Source organism: Cydia splendana, chromosome 21 (genome assembly GCF_910591565.1).
Source record: "Cydia splendana chromosome 21, ilCydSple1.2, whole genome shotgun sequence".
Classification (NCBI taxonomy): domain Eukaryota; kingdom Metazoa; phylum Arthropoda; class Insecta; order Lepidoptera; family Tortricidae; genus Cydia; species Cydia splendana.
In genome coordinates this window covers 15,070,296-15,093,642 of record NC_085980.1, presented here as the reverse complement: position 1 = coordinate 15,093,642, position 23,347 = coordinate 15,070,296, and the positions used below count along the sequence as shown (strand labels likewise).

Genomic DNA, 23,347 nt, shown 5'->3' with positions numbered 1-23,347 from the left:
TTGAATATTTACTTACAGTAAAGAGGTTCCATAGACGCCAGTGTGTTGACCTCTCTAATGCAATGATAGAGGTCTTATGGAAATGGTTATTGACTCGACGTCTGGCAGTTAAACACACATTTGAAGGGCACAATCGGTGCAGAAATAACTTAACCAAACTTATGTTTACGTACACACGATATGTTTGCTTAAGTAGGGTTAGACGGTGAATAATAAATAATATACAGGGTGGAAAGGCACGACGATCCTTCCCGGAAGTATTAGGTCGTTTAAGTGATACAGAGACTATTGGTAATGGTAAGAATCGTTAATTGAGTAAAAAATAAAAATTGCAAAAATACTACTTTTTAACTGTGGTGATAACCCTATAGCATGTGCACATGACGGCTAGATTAAGGATCTCCGTCGGGAAAGCTCGGGACTTTACACTTTTTTCCGATCGTTGACAGTATCGCAATGATGTATGAATGACGCATAAATGTCAAATAAATCAAATGCATGCAAAAATATTACAAACAATTTTATTACTTTCTTAGATAATTACTTTTTTCCAATATTTAATACTATCTTCTTTTCACATACGGTGTTCAAATGGAGGTATCCGTGTATTACAACGCCGCCGCAGCCCGTACCCGAGTATGTCGATGCACATGCGATATAGTGTATGCTCTTCGTCATTTATCCTCCGCAGAAAGCACCAATTAGCCTTTGTCTTATTTCGTCCGCAGTTTCACATTCCGTTTGGTTTGGTACACCATATCTTTTACACAGCCCCACAAATTTAAATAGCCACGAGCATCTAACATTTTTATTTGAAGAATATGACATTCAATAAGTATAGTTCAATGAAAATTTAATTTCAAACATCAGACGTCTTGTCTATTTCCTACCACGCAAGAAGGTTTGTTAGTTTGGTATTGAAGAAGTATTTATTCTTGATTTATTCTTAGTATTTCATTTTTGCAAGTTCATTTGGTGCAACTAACACAACCTACATGTAATTTTTTATTATTTTAAATAGTTTCCAATTATTCGAAAATAATTTTGTGAAACGTGTTAAGAAACTAAAACCTTTTTATCAGTCAAGGAAACCAGAGATATTTATAAGACGATTGCGTACTTTTGAGTGGTTGTCAATGTCACCATTTGAACTGTCGTTGTAAACAATGTTGTGGTTAGTATTATTAATATTAAGGAATAACATAACTATTTGATTCAAGTATTGAACAAGTGGATCCACTAAGAAAGCGAAAATCCTGCAATGATTCTTACCGTGCTGTAAGCAGACCTAAAAATGGTTAGATGGCAACAAATTAGCATAATTTCCTGTCGAATACTGATTGTTTACAAGTAAGTTCATTGACCCTGTCACCTGTTAGGGTTAGAACAAAGTAGTTTTTTGCGTGGATGTTTAAAAGGTCATAATTTAGAAACGGTTGCCCATATTAACATAGTTTCTATGGAGAAAATATAGAGCTTAGGCTAAACTATCTCCCATTTCCGGAAAGGATCGTCGTGCCTTTCCACCCTGTATAATAACATAAATATTTGGGGACAATCTTACACATACTTATATGTAGATCTAGCCCCAAACTAAGCAAAGCTATGGGTACTAGGTGACGATATACGTAAGTACATACTACTACTTGGTTGGCGCGGATACCCAAAATGAGTCTTGGCCTCCAACACAAGAGCACGCCACTTTGATCGGTCCAGAGCGGTATCCCGCCAGCTTTCGCCGACGCCCAGCTCACGGAGATCTGCCTCCACTCAGCCAGTGCCAGTGGAGACGTAAGTACATACTTGTATAGATAAATAAATACATAGATAATAGGTGTACAAATGTTCATACTAATAATAGGGTTTGGTGTAGAGTTAGGGGTAGGGGTAACCCTACTTGGGTTACGTTAGGTACGGTAGGGTAGGGTGCGAGTTTTTAGTTTTAAGATATATTTTATAATAATATGTATGCTAGTTTTAAACTATTTATCTATGGGCCAATAGTTGCCTGAAAATTAATATTTTCATTTCATTTCATACCCTCAGACTGTGATCGAAATAAATTATTTTGCACTATCCTCCGCCTGCGACTTCGTCCACGTTTATAACGGTCTACTCTATTTTCACCTCCATATGGGTTGAAATTCCAGAACTCCTAGCTTAGTGAAGTTTTGCATTTGAAGAATACATATACGTTTTAAATATCATGGGCCAACCCTCAATGGTTTAGGTTGTGTGTCTATCGGTATCTACCTATATAACGAGACTGGTATATATTGATTAAATAACCATCCAACATTACAATGATTTTTTTAATTAAGCCGAAAAGTAATAGACTTAGGGAGGTATTCTACCAATCCAATTTCTTTGTCCAATAAGTATTGCGTCTCACATTTTGCTTTAATGAGAGAGTGGGACGCACTGACATTGGACAAAGAAATATGACAGGTGGAATACCACCCTTAGTAGAGACAAGAACTAACATAATCGCAACGACTTGGATATGTAAAAAGTAAAAAGAGTAAACTTAAGTTTGCGTATGTTCTAATTATTACAGTCTAATGTAATTTTTTTTATGACAAAGGTTATTAAGGATTGCGAGGAAGCCCATAAAAACACATGGTAACATTAGAATTTTCATACTTGTTTAGGTAATGTGACAACCCTGTAGCTTTATTTACAAGTCTCGTTGAAGATCGCGAGGATAAACAAGGGATGTTGGTTCAAGGAATTATAATAACTATGTGAAATAGAGGTAGACAAATAAAATATTTAAATGTAGTATTATTATAGTATTAAGAAACGACGAGGCCACAGTTAATTAATTTGGTACGTACTAATAGAGATCTAAAGCTCGAACGCAATAATTCTGTTATGATTTAATTTTGTCTTTTTCACATAATCAATTTCTTACCACTGTAGGTACTGTACTGTTCAATCTTTGTTACAGAACATCAAGAATCATAAGAACCGTTAACGGAGGATTTTAAAATTAATTCTACCCAGTATCGTTTCAAACTACTTTACTACACAAAATGACAGAAAAAGCATACACGTCTTTAGAAGACCAGTATCAAACCGTTAATGTGAGAAGAACCAGAGAAGAAATTACTACAACCAGTACTGTCGAAGAAATTCTCAAGAAAATTGTACCAGCTAAAAGTTTTCTGTACAGAAACCAGGATAAGAAAAATGATAGAATATTCAGTTCTTATTTACCAATGGACTCTGGTACCCCAAAAAAGCCTAGAAGATTCTTCAGAATGAGTTCATACGAGTATCCAATGTTCTCATCAAAAGAAACTAAAACAGAAAATCACAACGACAGAGGATATTATTCAGTAAAAACTAACAGCAGATACTATATTCAGAAAACTTTCAAAATACCAGAAGCTAAAACTAAATACAAATCAGTAACAACTCCTGAAGAAGTGAGTGAATCTATTGTAGAAGATCATTTGTACGAAGATTTGTGTTACACTGACGTAGAAAAAGAAAAAGCCGAAGAAGCGAAAAGAGATCAAACTCAGAAACCTTATAAAGTTATGATTCAAGAGCTATTCCAATCGTTCAAACTGCCATTCTTTAAGAAGAATGAAGAGGCAGACGTTAAGGAAGATGCTAAGGAAGTAGTTGTCGATGAACAAAAGAAGGAAACTGATGGTAATTTCTACGAGAATGGCGAAGTGGAAGTGGTTGCAAATATGTACGATTCTGTACACGCTGTTCGGCCGGTAGAAGGTGCGGCAAAAGATCGGGTAAGAAATTATTTTCCTTTTAGGTAAGCCCGGTACATTTCCTTTTCGGGTAGACTCAGCTTTCCCAGATAACTGCCACTCCTTGTATCTTTTAATACCACTGATACTACTTTTGGGTGTGGCTTTGGATTTTCGGCTGATTTTGAAATATTAGGAGGGGGGGGGGGGGGCATTCCACTAAAAGGAGAACTTTGGAGATATGACGCGCATTCGCATATTAATAATCTGCAGAAATCTGTAACTGTAATCTGTATCTGTAGCTAACTTAGCTTTAAATTTCAATTATCAAACGTTATCAGCTTCTTAGCTTTATCAGAAGTGTTAAACAAGTACCGTCACGTACCCGACACTTTTTCGGGAATGCCCCAGGGCAATATTGAAAAGTTGTTTCCATATTTTATTTTCGACAAACTTGAATTAGCCTTAGATGTCTGTATGTGAATTTGTTTGAGTTACAACTCAATTAAAATTAAAACAACACAATTAAATGTGTGCGGTGTTGTAGTTTTTGTATATATGTAGGTAATATGTATTATAGAATATATATGTATTTAGTTGTGTATATATGTATATATTTGTTGTAGGTAAGCTGCTAACATTATAAGTAACTAAGAAACTTTTCGTTTTTATTATTATTATTCTTTTCTTTTTCTTTTATTTACGCTGTTGGTACAGTACGAATGTCTACCGTCTCCAATTGGTTCTCCCTCAATTGCTCAAAGGTTAACTGGAAGAGATCCCTTGAAGGGATAAGTTCGCCTTTGTACTAATGACGAATGTTATTTTTCCTGTTTTGTTTTGATTTTTGTACAATAAAGTGTTTTACTACTACTACTACTATTAAAAACATTAGAGGTATATGGTGCGGATCATTAAGTTTTGGATCGTTAGAGTCCTCTTGATAACATCTGCAGAGAAACATACAAACGAAAAGTAACAAAAACATGCAAAAAATTTAGCCAGAGGCAACATTACGCCTCGTTTCGCACGTGTTCCCACAAACAGAAGTTCCTAACAAAGTAAGTTAACGAGCCCCCGAGCCCTGTTTACGCGGTTATCACACTGATGCCGTGCGTATCCTGCCGCTCCGGTTTTTTAACACGAGTAACACGACGGTGGAAAACAAGTGTCCGCCTGATATTAGGCTGCCACAGCGGCGGTCTATGGGCGCTTGCAACTCTAGTGGAACTACATCCACGTTTCCTACCCATTAAGTTTATAAGGGCCTTCTCAGGAGGGGCAAATAGTGGCCCGTTATACCCAAAGGAACACTGGAAACCTTACTCACCGCCAGAAACGCAACACTCCATAGTTACTGTGGTCTTGGTACTTCCCCAGTTGGACTGATCCAGATTCAAGTGACATATGACACTTTGCTGTGCCCTTTGGGTTGGTCATTTTGGACATAATGTAGTTTAAGTTTAGGAACATACCCGGGTCCGAATGTGGGTGACACAGAACAAGCGTGCGGGCTCGATCGCGTCCAATGTGAAGACAGCTTAATGCCGCAGGTATATTGTCGACTCGGTTAAACGCCGACGTGCGGAATGAATTGCTTGTCATAATGAATTTCAATATCATTTCATTAAGTTTTAGGGATTAGGGAAACTGAACACGTATTGAATTTTCGAACGTTTGCAAAACGTGTACGTGAAACATAATGTATTTAACTAGAGGTATGATCAACAATGGTACCTATATTTATTGCTCTACGAGTCATTTTTCCCCCTCGAATATGTAAGATGTAAATAGTACACATGAAGCACTCGAATTAAAAACGAATTATGCTTTCTCGATATAAAAGGCACTGTATAGGAACTTTTAACCAACACTCATTTTAATTCGGTCCCCAGGGGGCCTAGCCAAGATGGCAATCGTTTGCGCTACGACAATGGAAGGATATCTGTCTCTCTATCGCACTAATATGGAAGAGTGACAGTGAGACAAAAAGCTTGGCTAGGTACCCAGGTACTCGCCTCTCTATTTCGCCTCTCTACCTTTCTATAGACTCGAAACGGCTCGGATCCCCTTCATCAAAATCTGACGTCAATATAAACTATACCATAAACCCTTCCTTGTCTTGTAGGTGCAGATGCCAGTGGAAGACTACCTGGAGCCCATCCAGGTGGAAAGGGACCACCAGTACTGCGACGTGGCGCTGAAAGAGGACTCCCTGCTTCAGTACATCATGAACCTTTTCGAGAACTTCGGGATGCGGCGAGGTAGGTACCCGAGGTAGGGTCAGCAAATAAACAGGCCTGGAGCTCGATTCTAGTATAATGATTTCCTATGGTTTTGAACTGTTTTTGATTCGACCTTGACGTCTTGGTGATCGGCCCACATCTCACACATGACTTTCATTTCATTCGGTGGTAAAGTTTGTTTAAACCCCACGCTGAACATTCCTCTTTTCGAACCATTTGCTATATTCGTGGTTGAATTTTGAAATCTTTCGTTTGCTCGGGCATCAATATTAGCAGACCTCGTGGTGCAAGGCAAGAATCACAAGAATGCAATTCGTTTAAAATTTCCATTCGTCTCTCTTCATTCGATACCGGTTATCAAATTACCAATTTCTTTAGCTTTAAACTTATTGCGTAAAGACTATTTTTCTTACAAGAGAACTGAATTATTTATAATATTGTTTATAAGATTAGATGGGGTAAGAAAAACATTGGGTAAAGCTCAATGTTTTCCGTGAACAAATATACACGAATCACAATCGGTGTGCCTATAATTACCTATTTGAAGAGTTCCTTCGTTTTGTCCAGAATCGCATCTTCAAATCCAGATATGATAACAGTGGGGTCTTGAATTCGGGGAACATATAGTAAGAAGTTAAGAAAACAAAGCTCCCGACGATTTGATAATCTCCTACTTTTTAAGTCGGTTAAATGTGGGAAAGAACCGAAGAATTATTGTATCTTTGTGTTTTATAATTGTTAAAAACAGTAAACCGAGTCGTCCTTGTGTCAATTTGCAGTTCAAGTTAACAATATTAACAATTCAGAACTCGGACAGGTGCCGCTAAGCCTTGAGTCAACGGACAAAAGCTGACAAAAGCTCCCGAAGGACAAATCTTACAAACAAATTATGTGACTTTTACAACATTATTTTTACAGAATGGAATTTCAACGGATATAATTTATTTGTCGTAATTGAACTAGCCAGAAATTTATTTTTTTAAATTTAAATTGTATCAGTATGTATGTACCTGTCTAACGTTTTAAGATCGGGAGTAGATATAAGCCAAACCCGATTATCGCAGAAAAAATCGCTGCTCCATATTCTCTGAAACAGCTTTTTTTTTTGCGTGTTCGAGGTTGTAGGTACCTATAGTAAAAGTTGTAGTACGACCTACATAGGCGTTTTTTTACCATTTTTTCGCAACCTTCACAAATTCGCGTAACAACGGTAGACAGTTTCAAGGAATGCTTCACATTCACCTCTAAAAGAATAGTCAGAAATCAACAATAGGTTTCACTAAAACTTATAAGAGTCATAAGCTAATGAAATAAGAGCCCTACTAAATAGCTACTCAATGTAAACAAAAAAATATCTGTGACAATATTGTCTCTGTCTAATATTAAACTATAACCAATTTCTAATTCGGTTCGTCGCTTCGATTTATCTACTATTTTTGTGGACAATTGCTATTGACTGGGTATGAGTCATTCTTCATTTATTTATATGCTACCTATTATTCTTGCCCCATTCCTGGGCAAATATTTTTGCCGATTTAAGAACAATTTTGTGTCTGAATCTTCTAAATAAAAGAGATCATAAGATCCCGGGTAATAATTTGTCTTCAACACATTTAATAAAATGCATGGTATAATAATATACTCCGCCTGGTACTCCATTCCGAGATTCGCGTATGACCTAACTGACACGCGCCTACGTCATCATGCTGTTTACAGGTTCTCAAACTTTGAAATGTGGGAGAATTTTAACCAACGGTGAAAATTATTTTAACGGCATTAATTTTAAGTTATTCATGTAGAAACATAGTAAAATAAAACAAATCTAATGTATTAAATTAAACTTTATTTATCTATACAAGACAAACGTTTAAAAAACTAATTCACAGTTACACATTAATTACCAAGCTTACGACGTGAAAAGTTTGGAAAACACTGCGACTGCTGACACTGAGTGAGAAGGAAATAACAATTAACACGCGTTCGACAAGGATGACGGTTAGGGCATGAAGTTATCTAGATCCGAATTGTCAAATGTGCACAGCGCTATCCTGTGTTGCCAGTAGTATAAACAGAATTACCCGAAAGTCTGAAATTTCTTTCGTGAATCGGAAGATATTGCTAACGAGTAATTAAAAATGACATGTTATTGTAAAATTTAAGCTAAAATACATATAAATGAAAATTATAAAATTATAAAGAAATATTTTAACTTATTAACCATAGGTATAATGTACCCATGTAACATGTTATGTTGAAATAAAGTGGCAATGTTATTGTGACGTAGGCCCGTGTCACTCTGGGAATGGAAGACCATGTTTTATTAGACCATGATAAAATGTAATTATTTCATTCTTGTTTGCTATGAAATTAAACATTATTACGCCACTTCCACTTTCTCATAGTGTCGTTTTGTAAAAAACGTCTACTCATGTGGACAACATGTGCTGTAGGGCTGTGCGCGCCGGGGTGGCGTGTTGTATCGATAAATGTGGTCACTATTTATAAGAAACACAGACGGAATGATGCTTACCACTTTAGTTTGGTAAGTAAGAGTCACCATGCTTATAAAGGTTTTGATCAGTTATTTTGTGTTTACCTACGAGTAAGTAATGGGTACGAATAAGGTTCTGAGAGTAGAGTAGTTATGAGGTAGTTACCCTTTCTAATAAGGGAATTTATTTGTATCACAGATATTTGTTCCTGAGTTCGATGTTTTCTATGTAAGTAAGTATTTTCATATCTGTTATTTATATCTTCATCTAGTACCCACAACACAAGCCTCATTGAGCTTTCTGAGAGACTATGTCGATTTGTGTAGATTGTCTCAAAATATTTATTTTTTGTGGCTTTTATTAATTCATGTCCCCAGGATACCTTCGTATATCCTAATTAACGATGTACCAATACGTAATGAAATAAATGAACACAGGAGTGCTACATATGTTCGTTAATTTACATGTGTATGTGAGTAAAGTAAGCAATGAATCGACTTGGGCAGAATAACACTAGATTATGTTTTTAAATATTATTAAATGTTTGACCTTCAAATGGTTACTTGTTTAACATATATATGTGTGCCTGGTAATGGCATCGTAGCTTCCAAACAAATTAAACAATTTGAGTAATGTACGGAACCCTTGGAACGCGAGTTCGACTCGCACTTGACTGGTTTTTTAAATCTTAAAATGTATCTAGTCCGACGATGGGTATTACCTTCGTGGGTATGGAATATAACTTTGATTTTGAACTCTTTGAGTTGAACACCCAACCTACAAATAAAAACAGCGATAAAAAGCCGTGTCCCTTCACTACAAAACTGTCTCATTACTTTAGTAAATAGAATAAAAGTTTCTGTCCGTCACCATGTTAGTTGGTGTTAGTTGCACTCGGGACTGCAGTTGTGCTGCACTAACATAACGCGATAAAGTGACGTTTTGTGGATAAATGACAAAGTTTAAAGTCGCAGTGAAGTGAGTTTGAGTCGTGAAATATAAGGCGACTCACGTTTACCAATAGACAATATTGTTCCAAAACAAAGAAATAATAATTGTCAAAATCTTTAGCCTTACCACGAGCACAGAATAAATGACTGTCAAATGACACTGACATATTCGCTAGCGTGTGCGTAACTTACTTTGACTTTTTCTATAGATGGCTCGCAATTTGTAACTGTAGGACAGTTTCAATTTCAGCCGCTACTGTTTAGCTAATCTTTTTACGGACATAGTGCAAAATTGCTAACATTTTCATTATACCTGAGCTTTTGAAATGCTTACTGCAAAAGCGGTCGGAAGTTTTTGATGTAATATTGATTGCTGTGATAACAATAAGAATGCTCTATGTATACCTACCCGAGCGTAGTGTATCGAGGTACTATGCCTACGATGCCTACATAATATACATATATTTCCAACTGCTGGCCACGGGCAAAATATTGAAATTATTTTTGCTTAAGAGGGTTGATTGAGGGCTTCCCATACACCCTCTTCGCAGATGTATGCAGTTTTCCTCACGATGTTTTCGTTCACCGACTGGAAAACAGCGGTAGTTTAGCAGTTCAATTAGGGTTCAGTATGTATATATGTAGGTACATTTTAGAATTAAAAAAACGTTGTAAAGCCACAGAATATTTTATCAAGCAACATTTCATAATAGCACATGCAAAAACTTACCAAAACATTCTGGATCGTTGCGCAAACACAATGTTACCGACGGAGTAGTCCCTACGGAAAGATGGCGCCACTGGCGCGATCCGCGACGCGCTCGGAACGGACCCGGACCGGATGGCAACGTATGTGGTAGCGTACCTGGGCAAAGACTTTTAAAATGAAATATTTACCAATTGTATAAAAGGCGCAGAATTATTTATGATGAAAATGAAGCCAGAAATTTGATCAACTAACGAAATATGGATTAAATATGTCAGTGTCAAATGTGACGTTTCTTCAAACAATCACGTCACTTTTGACACTGACATATCTAATCCAATATCGTATCTAACCGTAATATTTGACGTATCCTAAAGTTCGAAACGGGCAGTAGCACGAGTAGCGAGAAATAGCCCGTAAAGTAAGATAGTCACAATTTTTTTGTCATATATTAAGTCCTTTAACATAAAGTTTAAATAAAACAAAAATAAAACTAGATTCACTTACTTACCTAAACCTGGTTAGTTTTCTTAAACTCATAATAAATGATAAATATAGTTACATAACACGCCAAACAAAACGCGACGCGTCTTCGTCGTACAAAATCGTAGTTTGTACTGTAACTGCAGGAGGGGGGAGGGGTCATTGAACTTTGCATTACGGTACTGTCGTAAATGTTATCTGATTATTTTAAATCTTATTACGATGGTATAAGGTCTAATGATGGTTAGCTGTGTTGTTGATTTGTATTAGTAGGTATAGGCCAACCTGATTTGAAATAGAGGGTATTATACTGTATTTAAAATAAATTATTTTGCACCATGCATGAAGTAAAGCACCAGATAATTATTAGAAAAACACAGATAGGAGTTATTTTTAAACACAAATTCTGTTTAATAAATCGGATAGAAATATAAAAAGTAGACGAGTTGACCGTGACGTCACGATGTAATATATGTTTCATATAAATTCCATATTAGCAAATCGTTTTGACAATTCTAAAAAAGTAACTGATTAGACTAGTAGGAAAATACCCTATTGAGCAGTGTTTTGTTAAAGTTAAATAGTAGGTACTTAGGTATCTAATTTACACGTACTTACTTATTTCGTATTGTATTTATTTTATGTACAGTAACAAAGATCCATTTAACCGATATTTTAAAATGTTTTAGTTTAGCGGTTTTGTCTGCTCGTTTGCCTCCTATAATAAAATAATAATATAATTCAGCCTATATACCTCCCACTGCTGGGCACAGCCCTCCTCTCATGCGCGAGAGGGCTTGGGCTATAGTCCCCACGCTAGCTCAATGCGGATTGGGGACTTCACATACACCTTTAAATTAATTCGCAGATGTATTGCCTCCTACATCATAAAAAAATTAAAAATAGTAAAAATAAAAATCAATTCTAGGTAGGTATTGCACACTCAGCCCATAGTTTGATTAATACAGACACAACAGGAAATTTCAGACGTATGTCACGTATGTTTACACGGAGACCAATGTCATGATTCAACTATAAATAACTTTGAATAGCGTCCACGAGCACCTAGTGTTATCGGTGACACAAATAACTTTTCGCCAGCTACCGACGATAAGCCGAAACAGAGGGCCTACTGCGAACCAGTTTCGATGTGTTGCCTCCCTGTCACACTTACGTACGAATTTATAAGTGCGACAGAGAGGCAACACGTTGAACGTGGTTCACGGTACACCCTCAGTTTTACATATCGCAGTGTCTTCTTCTTTATAAGGTAGACGGATACCGGAATACTTACCAAAATTACGAAATAAGTACCGGGATATTGGACTGATTTTTACGATATTTCAATAGGTATCGGAATTAAAGAGGATTGATATCGCAATATCTGAATAAATGATGATGAAATCACGACGAATACTGTAAAAAATATAAAATAGAAGATGGCCTGGCGCAGAAATTGAAATGTTATGGCTCCTCTACACGATGGGCCAACGCCGGCCACTCCAAGGGACGCAGCCATGCGGTAGAATGAGATAGCAATATCACTTGCTCTCTCTAACGCATAAATGCGTCCCTTGGAGTGGCCGGCGCTGGCCCATCGTGTAGAGGAGCCATTAGATGCCTGCATTAAATGCATTACAAATGCATGATGGGTGTTAATTACTTAACCATTAGGCGATTCGTCTACCCGTTTACCTCCTATCTTCTTCTTCAACCTAGCGGTTACCCGGCCTAGCTCCAGGGTCCGCTTTCCTGCTCAATCTTCTCCACTTTGCCCGGTCTTCGGCATCCTCAGGTGTGAGATTGACCCGTTTACCTCCTACATCATAAAAATATACAATAAGTATATACACCTATATAATATAGGTACGTCTGTGATTCACTCAAGTCAAACACACCCAAGTGTTATTTGTGATGGTCGGTGATGTCACTGTCGTGATCGCTTGTTGCCAGTAGGTACTTACTCTGTACATTCGATGTCAAACAAACGTACCTATACATATATACTATTGCTTCTTAGTGCGTCGATGTAGGGCAAATTGTGTATAAACATGTATATGTTGAGATATCTGTACGAGAAAACAATTAAAAAAATATAGACGTAGATTTGATCGAGAATGCAAGAGACGAAACTCTTGGTGGCATAAGGAGACACAATGTTACAATACTAGCAACGTCTCCACTTAAGAGGAAAGGGGTCGAAGACACGTGAACGCTTCTTAACTAATCCAGATCAAAAGCCTGTTCTAACAATCAGAATAAGCCTCCTGCTCCGCTATGCTAATCCGCTGAGCAAAAAAAAAAACCAGAAAATATTCTATATCAAACGAAACATTAGGTATTTGTCAAGCTTTTATATCAAACAAAAATAAACGAATGTTATAAAACTCGTCTTTTTGACACGGCTTAAATTAACCGCAATAATAAAAGTCAACCTTTGAGGGATGCTGCCTGTCTGTTAAGCGATCTATCAGTGTCAAAAGTAACGTTTCTGATTTGACAGATCATAAACATAACAAATCCAGATCAAAATTTATAGCGTGTCAGGCAATCAAAATAAGCCTTTTTTGGTTTCATTTCTCTGCTATGCTAAAATAGATAAATGTTTTTTTTTTAATAGCCTGTTTTGTGTCCCGCTGCTGGGCAAAGGCCTCCCCTTTCTTCCGCCACTCGTCACGGTTTGGTGCATGGTCCCGCCAGTCGTTGCAAAAATAAAATAAACAAAATATATAAAACATTACAAAACATAGTATAAAACATTTAAAAATATACCTATACGAATGTACATATATAAAGGCTTCTTGACACGAGCTAAAATTACCGCAATAATAAGAGTCAACCGTTGAGAGTTGCGCTTGTCTGTTAAGTGATTTAGGGGGTGTCTGTCTGTTGTCGCCGAAACAAGCCTAATGCATTACTCTAGATAGATTCGACCTTCAATGTGACGTGCCTGCGAAATTCGCTTGAATTTGTACATTTGTAATCAGATAATATTCAGTAGGTACGATTTACTTGTACAAACTAAGGGTAACATTCCATTTCTGACCGCAGCTGCACTACTAGTACGAACGCGTCGGTGTTATTGTCAATTTCCATAGTAAAATTAATGGTAGTGCTGCTGTCGTTGGAAATGGTCAAATGGACTGTCACCTTAAGATACTTAATGATTGTAATATTAATGAGACATTTCATGATTGTGATTTTAGGGTACCAATATATTGCTCGTAGCAGAATTTGGCATTTATCGTATAGATAGATAGGCGATATAATATTTCCGTGAGCTTTATGTTGTTAACTTCATTATTAACTAGGTGTTGCTGATATTCATATTATGAATTCGCTCATCTCACCTGACATTTAGAACAGTCTATAATGCCATTGGTGCTGACTCTTGCGCCTAGCATCGTTGAAACTTTTTTAAGTCAATAAAAAGCCTTTTTCACGACTCAAAATGTCCGGTACCTCTAAGCTACCTCTACTCTAAGTTGAAATTTCGTTATCTGCCTCTCTATCGCTTTTCTATATTCTTGCGACAGTAAGGTAGATAATGAAACTTCGAATTTCATTTTTCGCGGTAGGCACTCTGAAACCAAGTAAAAATATAACCACAGCGTAACAAGGCATTAGGCGAGGTTCATAGACTCATTCGTCTACCATCTCGGCTGACTTTCGGAGCCAGGTTATCAAAAATAGCTTGTAAATGATGTTTTAAGTAGAACCTTATTGGCCTTTATTGGCATAATCATGTAACAATGTCGGTGTGTTGGTGGCGAGTGGCGTGCGCTCTGGCACGCAACCTCTGCGCGCGCGCCGCTGAATCATGCGCGTTCTGCTGGTGTCGGATACTGCACTGCCTCACCGATGTCGTCGCAGGTAATACTCACCTAGATGTCGGATTGATTTAACTCTATGCATAAGAAAGTGTGGCAGTGTCATAATGTCCAATTTGTCAATTGCACAAGATAAAAAAATAACTTTTTTTCGTTATATATCTATCCCCGTAATAAAAAAAAACACACGATATTTTATTTAAACAATCCTCGCCTGATTCTCTTGAAAATCAGAATAAGGTAAATGTGGAGAAGACTGGCATATAATACTTTTGGTTTGGAAGACCATCATAGGCCAAGGACAGAAAGGAAGATCTTCGCTCCTTCTGCTCTACCGAACTTCTGTAGGTGGAGTATGTGTAGGTACAAATGCAACAGTCAGAAGCGACAAAAGATCTTGTAGACAGCCTTATCCACTTTTTATAATTTATTTTATTTTAACTGTTTCCGTTCCAGAAACGAACGAAGAGACCTCCGAAGACCTGGAACCTCGTAAGCCTGAAGAACCACCAGCAGAATGGACCAACAACATGGCCGGCCGCCCGCTGCCCGTGCCAGTCGAAAATGAGCCTTACTACATGCAGGTTTCTAGAAGTGAGGCTGAAGATCTGTTGAGAGGGGAACCTGATGGGGTGTTTCTGCTGAGGCCGTCAAGCCAGGCACGTAGTCAGTCTAAAAATAATTAGTAACTAACTTTTATTCATATCAAGAATTTCTATTTTACTAAAACCAATATCTTTGTCTCAATATAATGGAATGATTAAAGGAATTGACATTATTATTATCTGCCATTTGACATTCCAACCCAGAAGGCAGAAGGGAAACTAGGCGTTTATTGGATTAGCCCGGTTTCCTCACAATGTTTTCTTTCGCCGAAAAGCGACTGGTAATATAAAAAGATAAATACCTAGGTAGTACAAACATAAGTTCCGAAATCTATTACGAGCTGGAGTTTGAACCTGCAACCTTCGGATTGAAAGTCGCATGCTCTAGGCTACCAGATACCAGACCAGTACTTCTTCTATTTAAAAACGAAGATAACAATTAGAAGTATCATAAGTCTTATTTATTTGGCTTTATTTTAGATAATTTTAATTTAGTTTTAAAGCAGAAATTAGTTAAACCCAAACTATTCGGGCTATTTAGCTATCATGAAATGGTCGTGCACGTTTCTGTAACTACAATAACATAATAAATTACACTCAGTAAGCCGGCAATGGCGCGTGAGACATGATGGTGGATCCAATTAGACTTGTCGGAACGTGATTGCCGACGGCTGATGGCGGCGAGATGACGATAAAGATGCCTGTTCGTTGTACAGCTTAACAGCAGTTTGCTTGGAGTAAAAATAAAACAAAACTTTGACGTTTTCATACTACAGATGTACAACTCGCGGAATGTTTCCTAAAAGTTTGAAATTTGTGGACAATTCCCCGAAAAACTATTGAAGTAAATGTCCAATTTCAAGATGTATGAATGAAATAATGTAAAAATAGATTCTAAAGATTTAAATTTTCCATTGGCACATTAGAATCTCTAGCATTATATGTCAAGCTTGACTCAAATATGCAGTCGCGCGCGATAACGCCAGTCAGTTACCTACTTAGAAACTGTTTTATATTCAAGCCGTCATATTTAAGGTTTCCACCAGCAGTTCCACTTCACCGAAAACTAACGAAGGAGTAAAATCGGCCCGTGAATGGCTCGTGCTCGCGTGACGGCCGTGTAATTAGCGCACATCACACATGTGCCTCAAACGGAACGCATTTCCCGACGGATGCTATGTCTAGGCGTGAAAGTATTGTAGGGATCCGTAAATCCGTACCCGATGCGTACGGGGGCCCTTGTATATACCGGAGCGGCCAAGGTGTTATAAATATCTGAACAAAGCCTCTATTATCAAAGCGTTAAAGTGCATGTTTTGATGTCTTTGAGCACATTGGCTGCTCCGAGATATCTGATGATGTCTGTACTAAGCCTAAAGCATTGCATTGCAATGCAAACGTTTTATTGACGTGTGATAGAGCCCGTGGACCTAAATCTTGAATTTTGATAACTTGTTGGTTGACGTTATCCTATGTTTAAAAGGATCTAAGTTATACTATTCGCATGCTCCCACCTTAAAGGCTGGCAATTCACTTTACAACCCCTCTGGTGTTGCGGGTGTTCATGGGCAACGATAATTGTTTACCATCAGGCGATATCTGTCTGTTTGTTTGCCTCCTATATAAAAAAACTCATAGAACAAACTTTTAAGTTTTTTTTATTTATTGCAGCCAAACCATGCGTACACACTATCCGTATCCTGCGCCGGCGGCGTCCATAACGTAGGCGTGCGCAAACGCAGCGACGGGCGACTTGCGCTCGGCTACCCGCGCCGCGGTGAACGCGGCTTTACAAGCATAGCGTCTTTGCTCCGGCATCATAAACGGCGAAGGTAAACCTTTACAAAATATTAAGATAACATTAATGATTAATATCATTTACAAAACTGCGACTCGGTCCAACCAGTATGTATGACGCTCGATACAGCTCCTCGTCGAGATGTCATGTCGAGCTTTAACTTAAAAAACATTTTAATATATTACTCAATAAGAAGCCATCAGTAGCAGTTTTCACAAAATAAGATTACTAGTGCATATAAGTGAAAGAGAAAAGGTCGTATGATAGAACCTTGTGGCACTCCAAGCTGGTAAAATCAGCAATTAAGTAAATTCAGTATCGGTAAGCCAGCTTTCTGTTTTTATTTTGGGTTCAGGTATCAGCGATGTTTTAAAGGTTTTAAATAGATTATCAGACTGTAGTTATTTAGATTTGAGCATAGTTTATACGTTTCACATAATCAATTGCTTTGGAGAAGTTGTAAAATTTTTAATGTATTTTTCAAGCAAAAACTTGCTAGCATTTCTTCGGTTGTGTATGAGGCTTATTAGATAGTGATAAATATATCTTTTGGCTGAAAACGGCACATGCAAAGGCCTTAAAAAAACAAAATACCACTTTACTTTTTCACATTGTAGGTAGCTGTCAAAATGTGTTAAGTAATTGGTTTTTATAAAGATACCTACCATAATGTTACAGATTACTTCTTGTGGCCGGCGGCGGAGTGGTGGGCGCAACCACCCTCAACGAGCCCCCGCGATACTACCAGACTCCATCCAGCATACCTGTGCCTGTACGCACACAATGATCATGAGTATCAGGCAATGGAAGAATTGTATAACTATAATTATATTAAGTAGTAATTGCTTATCATTTAAGTTTCAGTATTACGATACTAACTGTATGTGTATAGTATTATAGGTAGTTACTTACATATATCTATTTTTATACATTTATAAGGAAACTCTAGAGTTCGTCTCAGATACTTTAAGTCTGTACGCGTACCCATTTGGCAAGCGACATAAATAGTGTTGCAATGTCATTATATACGTTAAATTCTTATAATAATATAATTATTATGATGTTTAGGGTTTTGCAACATCTTAAGAAATCGATTACATATGTATGTATATCGTAATACGGTTGTTTCAATTTCTAATTAATAAAGTAAGTTAGTCCGTTCGGAGTAAATTCAACTTCGAAATGTTTTAAAGATGTTACTCAAATGGAAGAGAATAAGATCTTTTAGAATTATGAGACCTGTCGTTTTAATGTCTGATTTAACACAAATGTATTGGAAAATAGACTTTAACATTAATTTCTAAGCGACCATCTATAACACTTTAGAAACTAGCCTATTTCGTAAACAGGCAACGCAGGGCAAGCCCTATATTTCTCTTAAATGTTAAATAAAACTCGACATATACTTACATGGCGCCCCGTAAAAAACTATTGGACATTTACGACCCAAATCTTTCAACTGTCACGGATGATATGCACCACCGTTATATATTTTATATGACCCCGTGACTCACCCCAAGTAATGGAACATCGATCAGCTATGCCATAGAGAAATAACTAAGCATAGAGTGCTCACACCTTACACCAGTTTGTTACCAAAACGCTTATTATTTTCATAGTCGACATCTAGCGTCAAGTAGTGGATTTATTAGTACTGCTACTTGACACGTGTGGTGTGTCACGACTGATGAAAAGTGTATTGCTCAACAATTTACAACTAACATTACAAGCAGAAGGAGTTGAAAATAGAGTTCCTCGCGACATCTATTGTCGAGTAGCAGTACTGATAAATCCGCTAGATGTCGACTACAAAAATAATAAGACTGATGACTAACAAAACTGATGTATGGAGTGAGCACTCTATGTTTACTTGTTTCTCTATGGCTATGGTAAGCCGGCGGACAGATAAAGATGTCATCAATATTGGGACCTGGGACCCGAATGATGGAAGATCGTGATACCACATTGAAAATATTTGAAGTTGATGACATGATGGCTAACTCACATTTGAATGCTTTTAAAGCATTTGATGGTAGAAATTAGTCATTCAGGCATCATTTGTCTGAATACTTATTACACAGCTTTATCGGAATTTAGGAGGACTATATGGGCATTTCTCAGGAGGGCCATTTTTACGTGTCCGGGGCAATAAATGATTGAATGTACTGTTCAATAAATCTGAATTAATTTAGGCATGATCTTCAGCCTATGTTCTGTCTGGGACACTATCAAATTATTTATTTATTATTTATATAATACAAGAAAAAAAAAATCAAATGCCAAAAATGATGTTCGGTGGGAGTGTCCCGCACCCAGATTTTATGAAACAAAAAATTATTACTCAAGATGGGGCATTAGATCGCAGTTATTATGGGTATTCACGCATAAGGTATTAGTTAACTTATCATATTCTTTATATCACAATAATGTGTTTGCTCAACTCATTGAATAAAACCAAATTTACGATGTGTCCCGGGCTAGTGCCTGATTTCGGTGTAATTTGCAAAACATGTCGGTACTCCTTCAAAGTTGTAAACCAGGAACTCAGTGTCTCAAACATAGTATGCTTTAGTTGTGCCTTAACCGTTGAATAGAGTAGAGGTACAGTCACAGTATATTAAAGTGATTTTTTAAAGGTTTCACCGTCCTTCGGTGGGTTTGGTTCTATGTTTTTTTGAGATCGGTGGTGCAATTTACTCCGAAAGTTTCAGTGCATTTATCGTTATGCAAGTGCTTAAGAAATCCTCGAAAGTACGTAAATCCATCATTAATACATCTCCTCTGTATCACTCATGCTATTTCTGTAATTGCTAAAAAGCGATTAATTTTGACATCACTGGTGTTGATTTCCTTGGATTCGGTGGATTTTTTGACCACCGATATCAAAAAAGTGATCACTGAATTCAAATCCTGCTTTGTAAACTAGCTTGTTGTACTAATTTATCACACCTAAAAAGTGCAAGATACGTTGTATAAACGTAAAATTATGTTTGTAAGTAAATTAAGTCATAATAGGTACAAAAAATCACTAGTTTACTATGAGTAGTTTTTTAAACCAGACGTGTGTTGAAACTTGTAGACCCAATGTTTCTTTCTCTGTCTTGATGTTCTCTTCAAACCAATGAAGTAAATTATGTTAATTGTCCTCTGTATCACCTGAGGCCCTACACCTCGATAACTTTAAACGTGTCAGCCGTGTTAAATGAATGCAGATCCCACTTCTTTTACAATAACTTGTGTATGTAAGTATTATGCACCCAAGGGACGGGATGTTCAGAACAAGGGATTAAAAATAAAGTGGCCTTCTAATGTCGAGATCGCTTCAAAGGCACTGAGCGTACTTTACTGATAGATATTTCTAAAGGATAGCCATAGACACAAATTGAACATAGCAAACGTTTTAACAATCCTCAATGTCTTACGTCTTTATGTCTAAATATAGGAGTTACAAATTAGCTCAAGTGTTTCAGAATGCTGGAGATCTCCAGCACCCTCAAATAATTAACAGGTTATTAGATCTTCAAGCATTAGTCGACCACTTCAAATAGTTTTAAATTGATGGAGTTCACGCTTTAAAACTCTGTTATTCAAAAATACTTGTTTTCCGTATTGCATCACATTGCTTTATAAGTGCATTAAATATTTTTTGAGCATTGAACACCACTCAAAAGTTTCTTGTTTATCGAGTGTAGGTAACATAAGTTTCTTTTTGATGCGTGTGCGGTCGGATTGTGTGAAACAAACATCTTCTCCTTTATGGCACTAATGTGCGAATTTGTGGTCGACATGTCTGAAACTCGTTCCAGGACCATACATCGCCCACCACCCTATTATATGAGAGGACAGTCAAATAGTGTGGGATATCTTCTAGAGATGTTGTTTTACAAGCCGTAATTAGGTTATTTTAAAATCTTGGGTCTATATCTATTAAATTTATGTAAGCTTTCGAGATCATTAGCCTTATTACATCGCTTATAATCAAATAAGAATGAAAAATATGATTAAAATGTAATATGATTGAAATATAAAATTGAAATGTGATTTTTGTGTATGCATTATTGAATTCGGTGACGCCAATTGATTTCAGTGCCTGCACATGATTTCGGTGTTTTTTCAATCTCAAATATCTTAAAAACTATAAGGTTCTAATGGAGGCCTCCACTACCAATATTTTTTATTGTAAGGCTAGATTTTAGGAAATAAAGTCGCATATCAAATAAGTTAAAAAAAAAATTTGGCACCGAAGTCAGGCACCGAACGTCATCTCTGAGAAACGCCCATATAGGAGGAGGGATGAAAGGAGGATTCCTGTCATAATTTGTAAAGGAGTTTATCAAATCAGCAACATCGATTTTGACTGTTAGTCTGAAGTCTGAATCCAAACAGAACCTTTATCGCACGCTACGTATGTAGCGCCTTAGCGAGATTTTACTTAAAACACTCTCAGCTGATTTTGGTCACAACTTCGGAACAATATGACAATATAAGTGCGGCATATCAGATCAATATCAAATCATGGTAAGATAGTTTTAGGTTTGAATGCAGCTCCAAATCCGACACCATTACAATATGTAATGATTCGCCGAATCCGCCAATATACGCTGCGATTCGATTGCCAATGACACAGACTAGTCTCAGTGCGTCTATTGGACTGTCGAATCACAAACACCTTTACAATCCAACGTTAATAAAACACTGACAATAAGGTCGTGGAAATATATTTTTGGAACGTTGGCTTGTAAAGATGTTTGTGAACTAGACTGGACATGTGTACCTAATTAGCATAAATAATTCTTTGGGGGCTACGGGGGCTTATGGGGGGTACGTCACCTCCAGCACAGAATAAGTAATAGTACTACCGTACAGAAAGGACACTTCCTACAAAGCCGAAGTTTGACAGCGATTCAGGGTCGAGGCATGATATCCCTTTTTAACTTATGGCACTATCTCTTTCGACTACTAAACTTAGGGTTGTGAAAATTCAAGTAATTATCTTATCTGTGGTCGTGCACGCAAAGGGACGTCAAGTTGTGCCAACCCTAATAATTGCTCGGAGCAATGCTGAGCCGAATGGAGCCGAGTTTGCACGAAGTCAGGAGTGTCTCCCCACTGCCTCCAGGAGAGGGGCCTCGATCTCCGCTCAAGGTTGTTCCGCAGAGGGTGTCCATCGCAGTTCAACACGGAAACGCAGCAAATGTTTAAAATGAGGTTAACTTAGGTACAATCAGCAGCAATATAGAAGCTAAGCGGGCGAGGTGTTCAAAATGATCTTAACGCTACTTTATTGTTAAGAGAATAAGAGCGCGTCAAGGTAATTTTGAATACCTCGCCCGCTTATTAACTTCTGCTGCTGACTGTAGGACTGTAGGTAACTTTGCATAGTATTGGCTTTTTGGCGGCGGGTTTGTGTGTCTCTTAAGGGAGCAATTGCATCTCCTGGCCTGCTTATCAATCCTGCAGCTGACTGTACTAACTGTTGTAGACTGTAGGTTATGTACACACTCCCGTAAACACAATTTCTCGCTTATTGTGTTTCAGCCGTTTCAGGGGCCGGTTTCACCAGGCTTCAGTTGCTGTTGTTTCATTTATGAAATACTTTGAATCAACTGTGATTTCCTTAGCGCCACTTGCACCATTCCACTATCCCGGGGTTAACCGGTTAAACCTGGAGTTACCATGGTTACCATTACAATTTGACACTAGGTTAACGGTTTAACCGCTTAACCCCGGGATAGTGGGATGGTGCAAGTGGGCCTTACAAGTAAAACGCCAATCGAAACTTTAATACTGTATGGAATTTGTCACGTGACTTTTCCTAGCATCTATCGTCCAGATACATTTTTTTATTCGTTTGGCGTATATGTATATTGACATTTTTTCTTAAAGTAATATGTGATGTTCATAGGTTAGGCGAATAACGCTAAAGGATGACTCAGATTCTGGCGCTTCGTTTTCTATGGAAAGCATCACGTGATCACCGGTCATCTGTCATAGAAAAGTATGCGCCGCGCCGGAAGCTCCGGCCCGGACCCGGCCCGGTCTAACGTGAGGCATCCTTAACCCGCCCCACGTTGGGCGCCAAATGTAACAAGCATTTTGGTCTTATTAAGCTATGGACTATTGGTGGTACTCAGGGTTCGTGGGTCTGACGCTCTATTGTCACACTACACGTCTGTGTTATTCCTAAAAATCTATTTGCCAACTAAATTAATTCTAGAGAGAGAAAATGAGTAATATTGGGCGCCAGCACGCTATAGAGCGTACAAAATAGGTAAAGCTAAGATAAAAAAAAAGAAAACTATTGTTCAAGCTCGACACAATTAAATATAATTTCCAAAGCTTCACACAAGGAAAACAGTAGTAGTACAGTAAAGCAGTACAGAAAATAACCTTATGCTATTAAGTATACTAAGAACACTATGCTATCGGACTGGCTAGGCAGTTTCAGTTAAAGTTTATTAAGTCTATACACTAATTATGCACTGAGCACTTGAAGTTTATTAAGAGGCCACTATTGCGTG

At 37.5% G+C, this 23,347-nt stretch overlaps 1 protein-coding gene across 1 annotated transcript; it reads left to right on the top strand.

The window, feature by feature from the left end:
- Nucleotides 1-2,928: 2,928 nt before the first annotated feature.
- On the top strand, nucleotides 2,929-17,664 carry LOC134801001 (uncharacterized). Its single transcript, XM_063773497.1, has 5 exons — nucleotides 2,929-3,758; nucleotides 5,845-5,980; nucleotides 14,880-15,082; nucleotides 16,700-16,860; nucleotides 17,505-17,664. The coding sequence occupies exons 1-5, from the start codon at nucleotides 3,036-3,038 to the stop codon at nucleotides 17,611-17,613; spliced, it is 1,332 nt and encodes a 443-aa protein (XP_063629567.1). The 5' UTR covers nucleotides 2,929-3,035; the 3' UTR covers nucleotides 17,614-17,664.
- The last annotated feature ends 5,683 nt before the right edge of the window (nucleotides 17,665-23,347 follow it).

Coding starts and splice junctions, on each gene's coding strand:
- LOC134801001 (XM_063773497.1), top strand. CDS start 3,036: ATGACAGAAAAAGCATACACGTCTTTAGAAGACCAGTATCAAACCGTT. Junction 15,083..16,699: donor TGCTGAGGCCGTCAAGCCAG/GCACGTAGTCAG, acceptor TATTTATTGCAG/CCAAACCATGCGTACACACT. Junction 16,861..17,504: donor CGGCATCATAAACGGCGAAG/GTAAACCTTTAC, acceptor ATAATGTTACAG/ATTACTTCTTGTGGCCGGCG.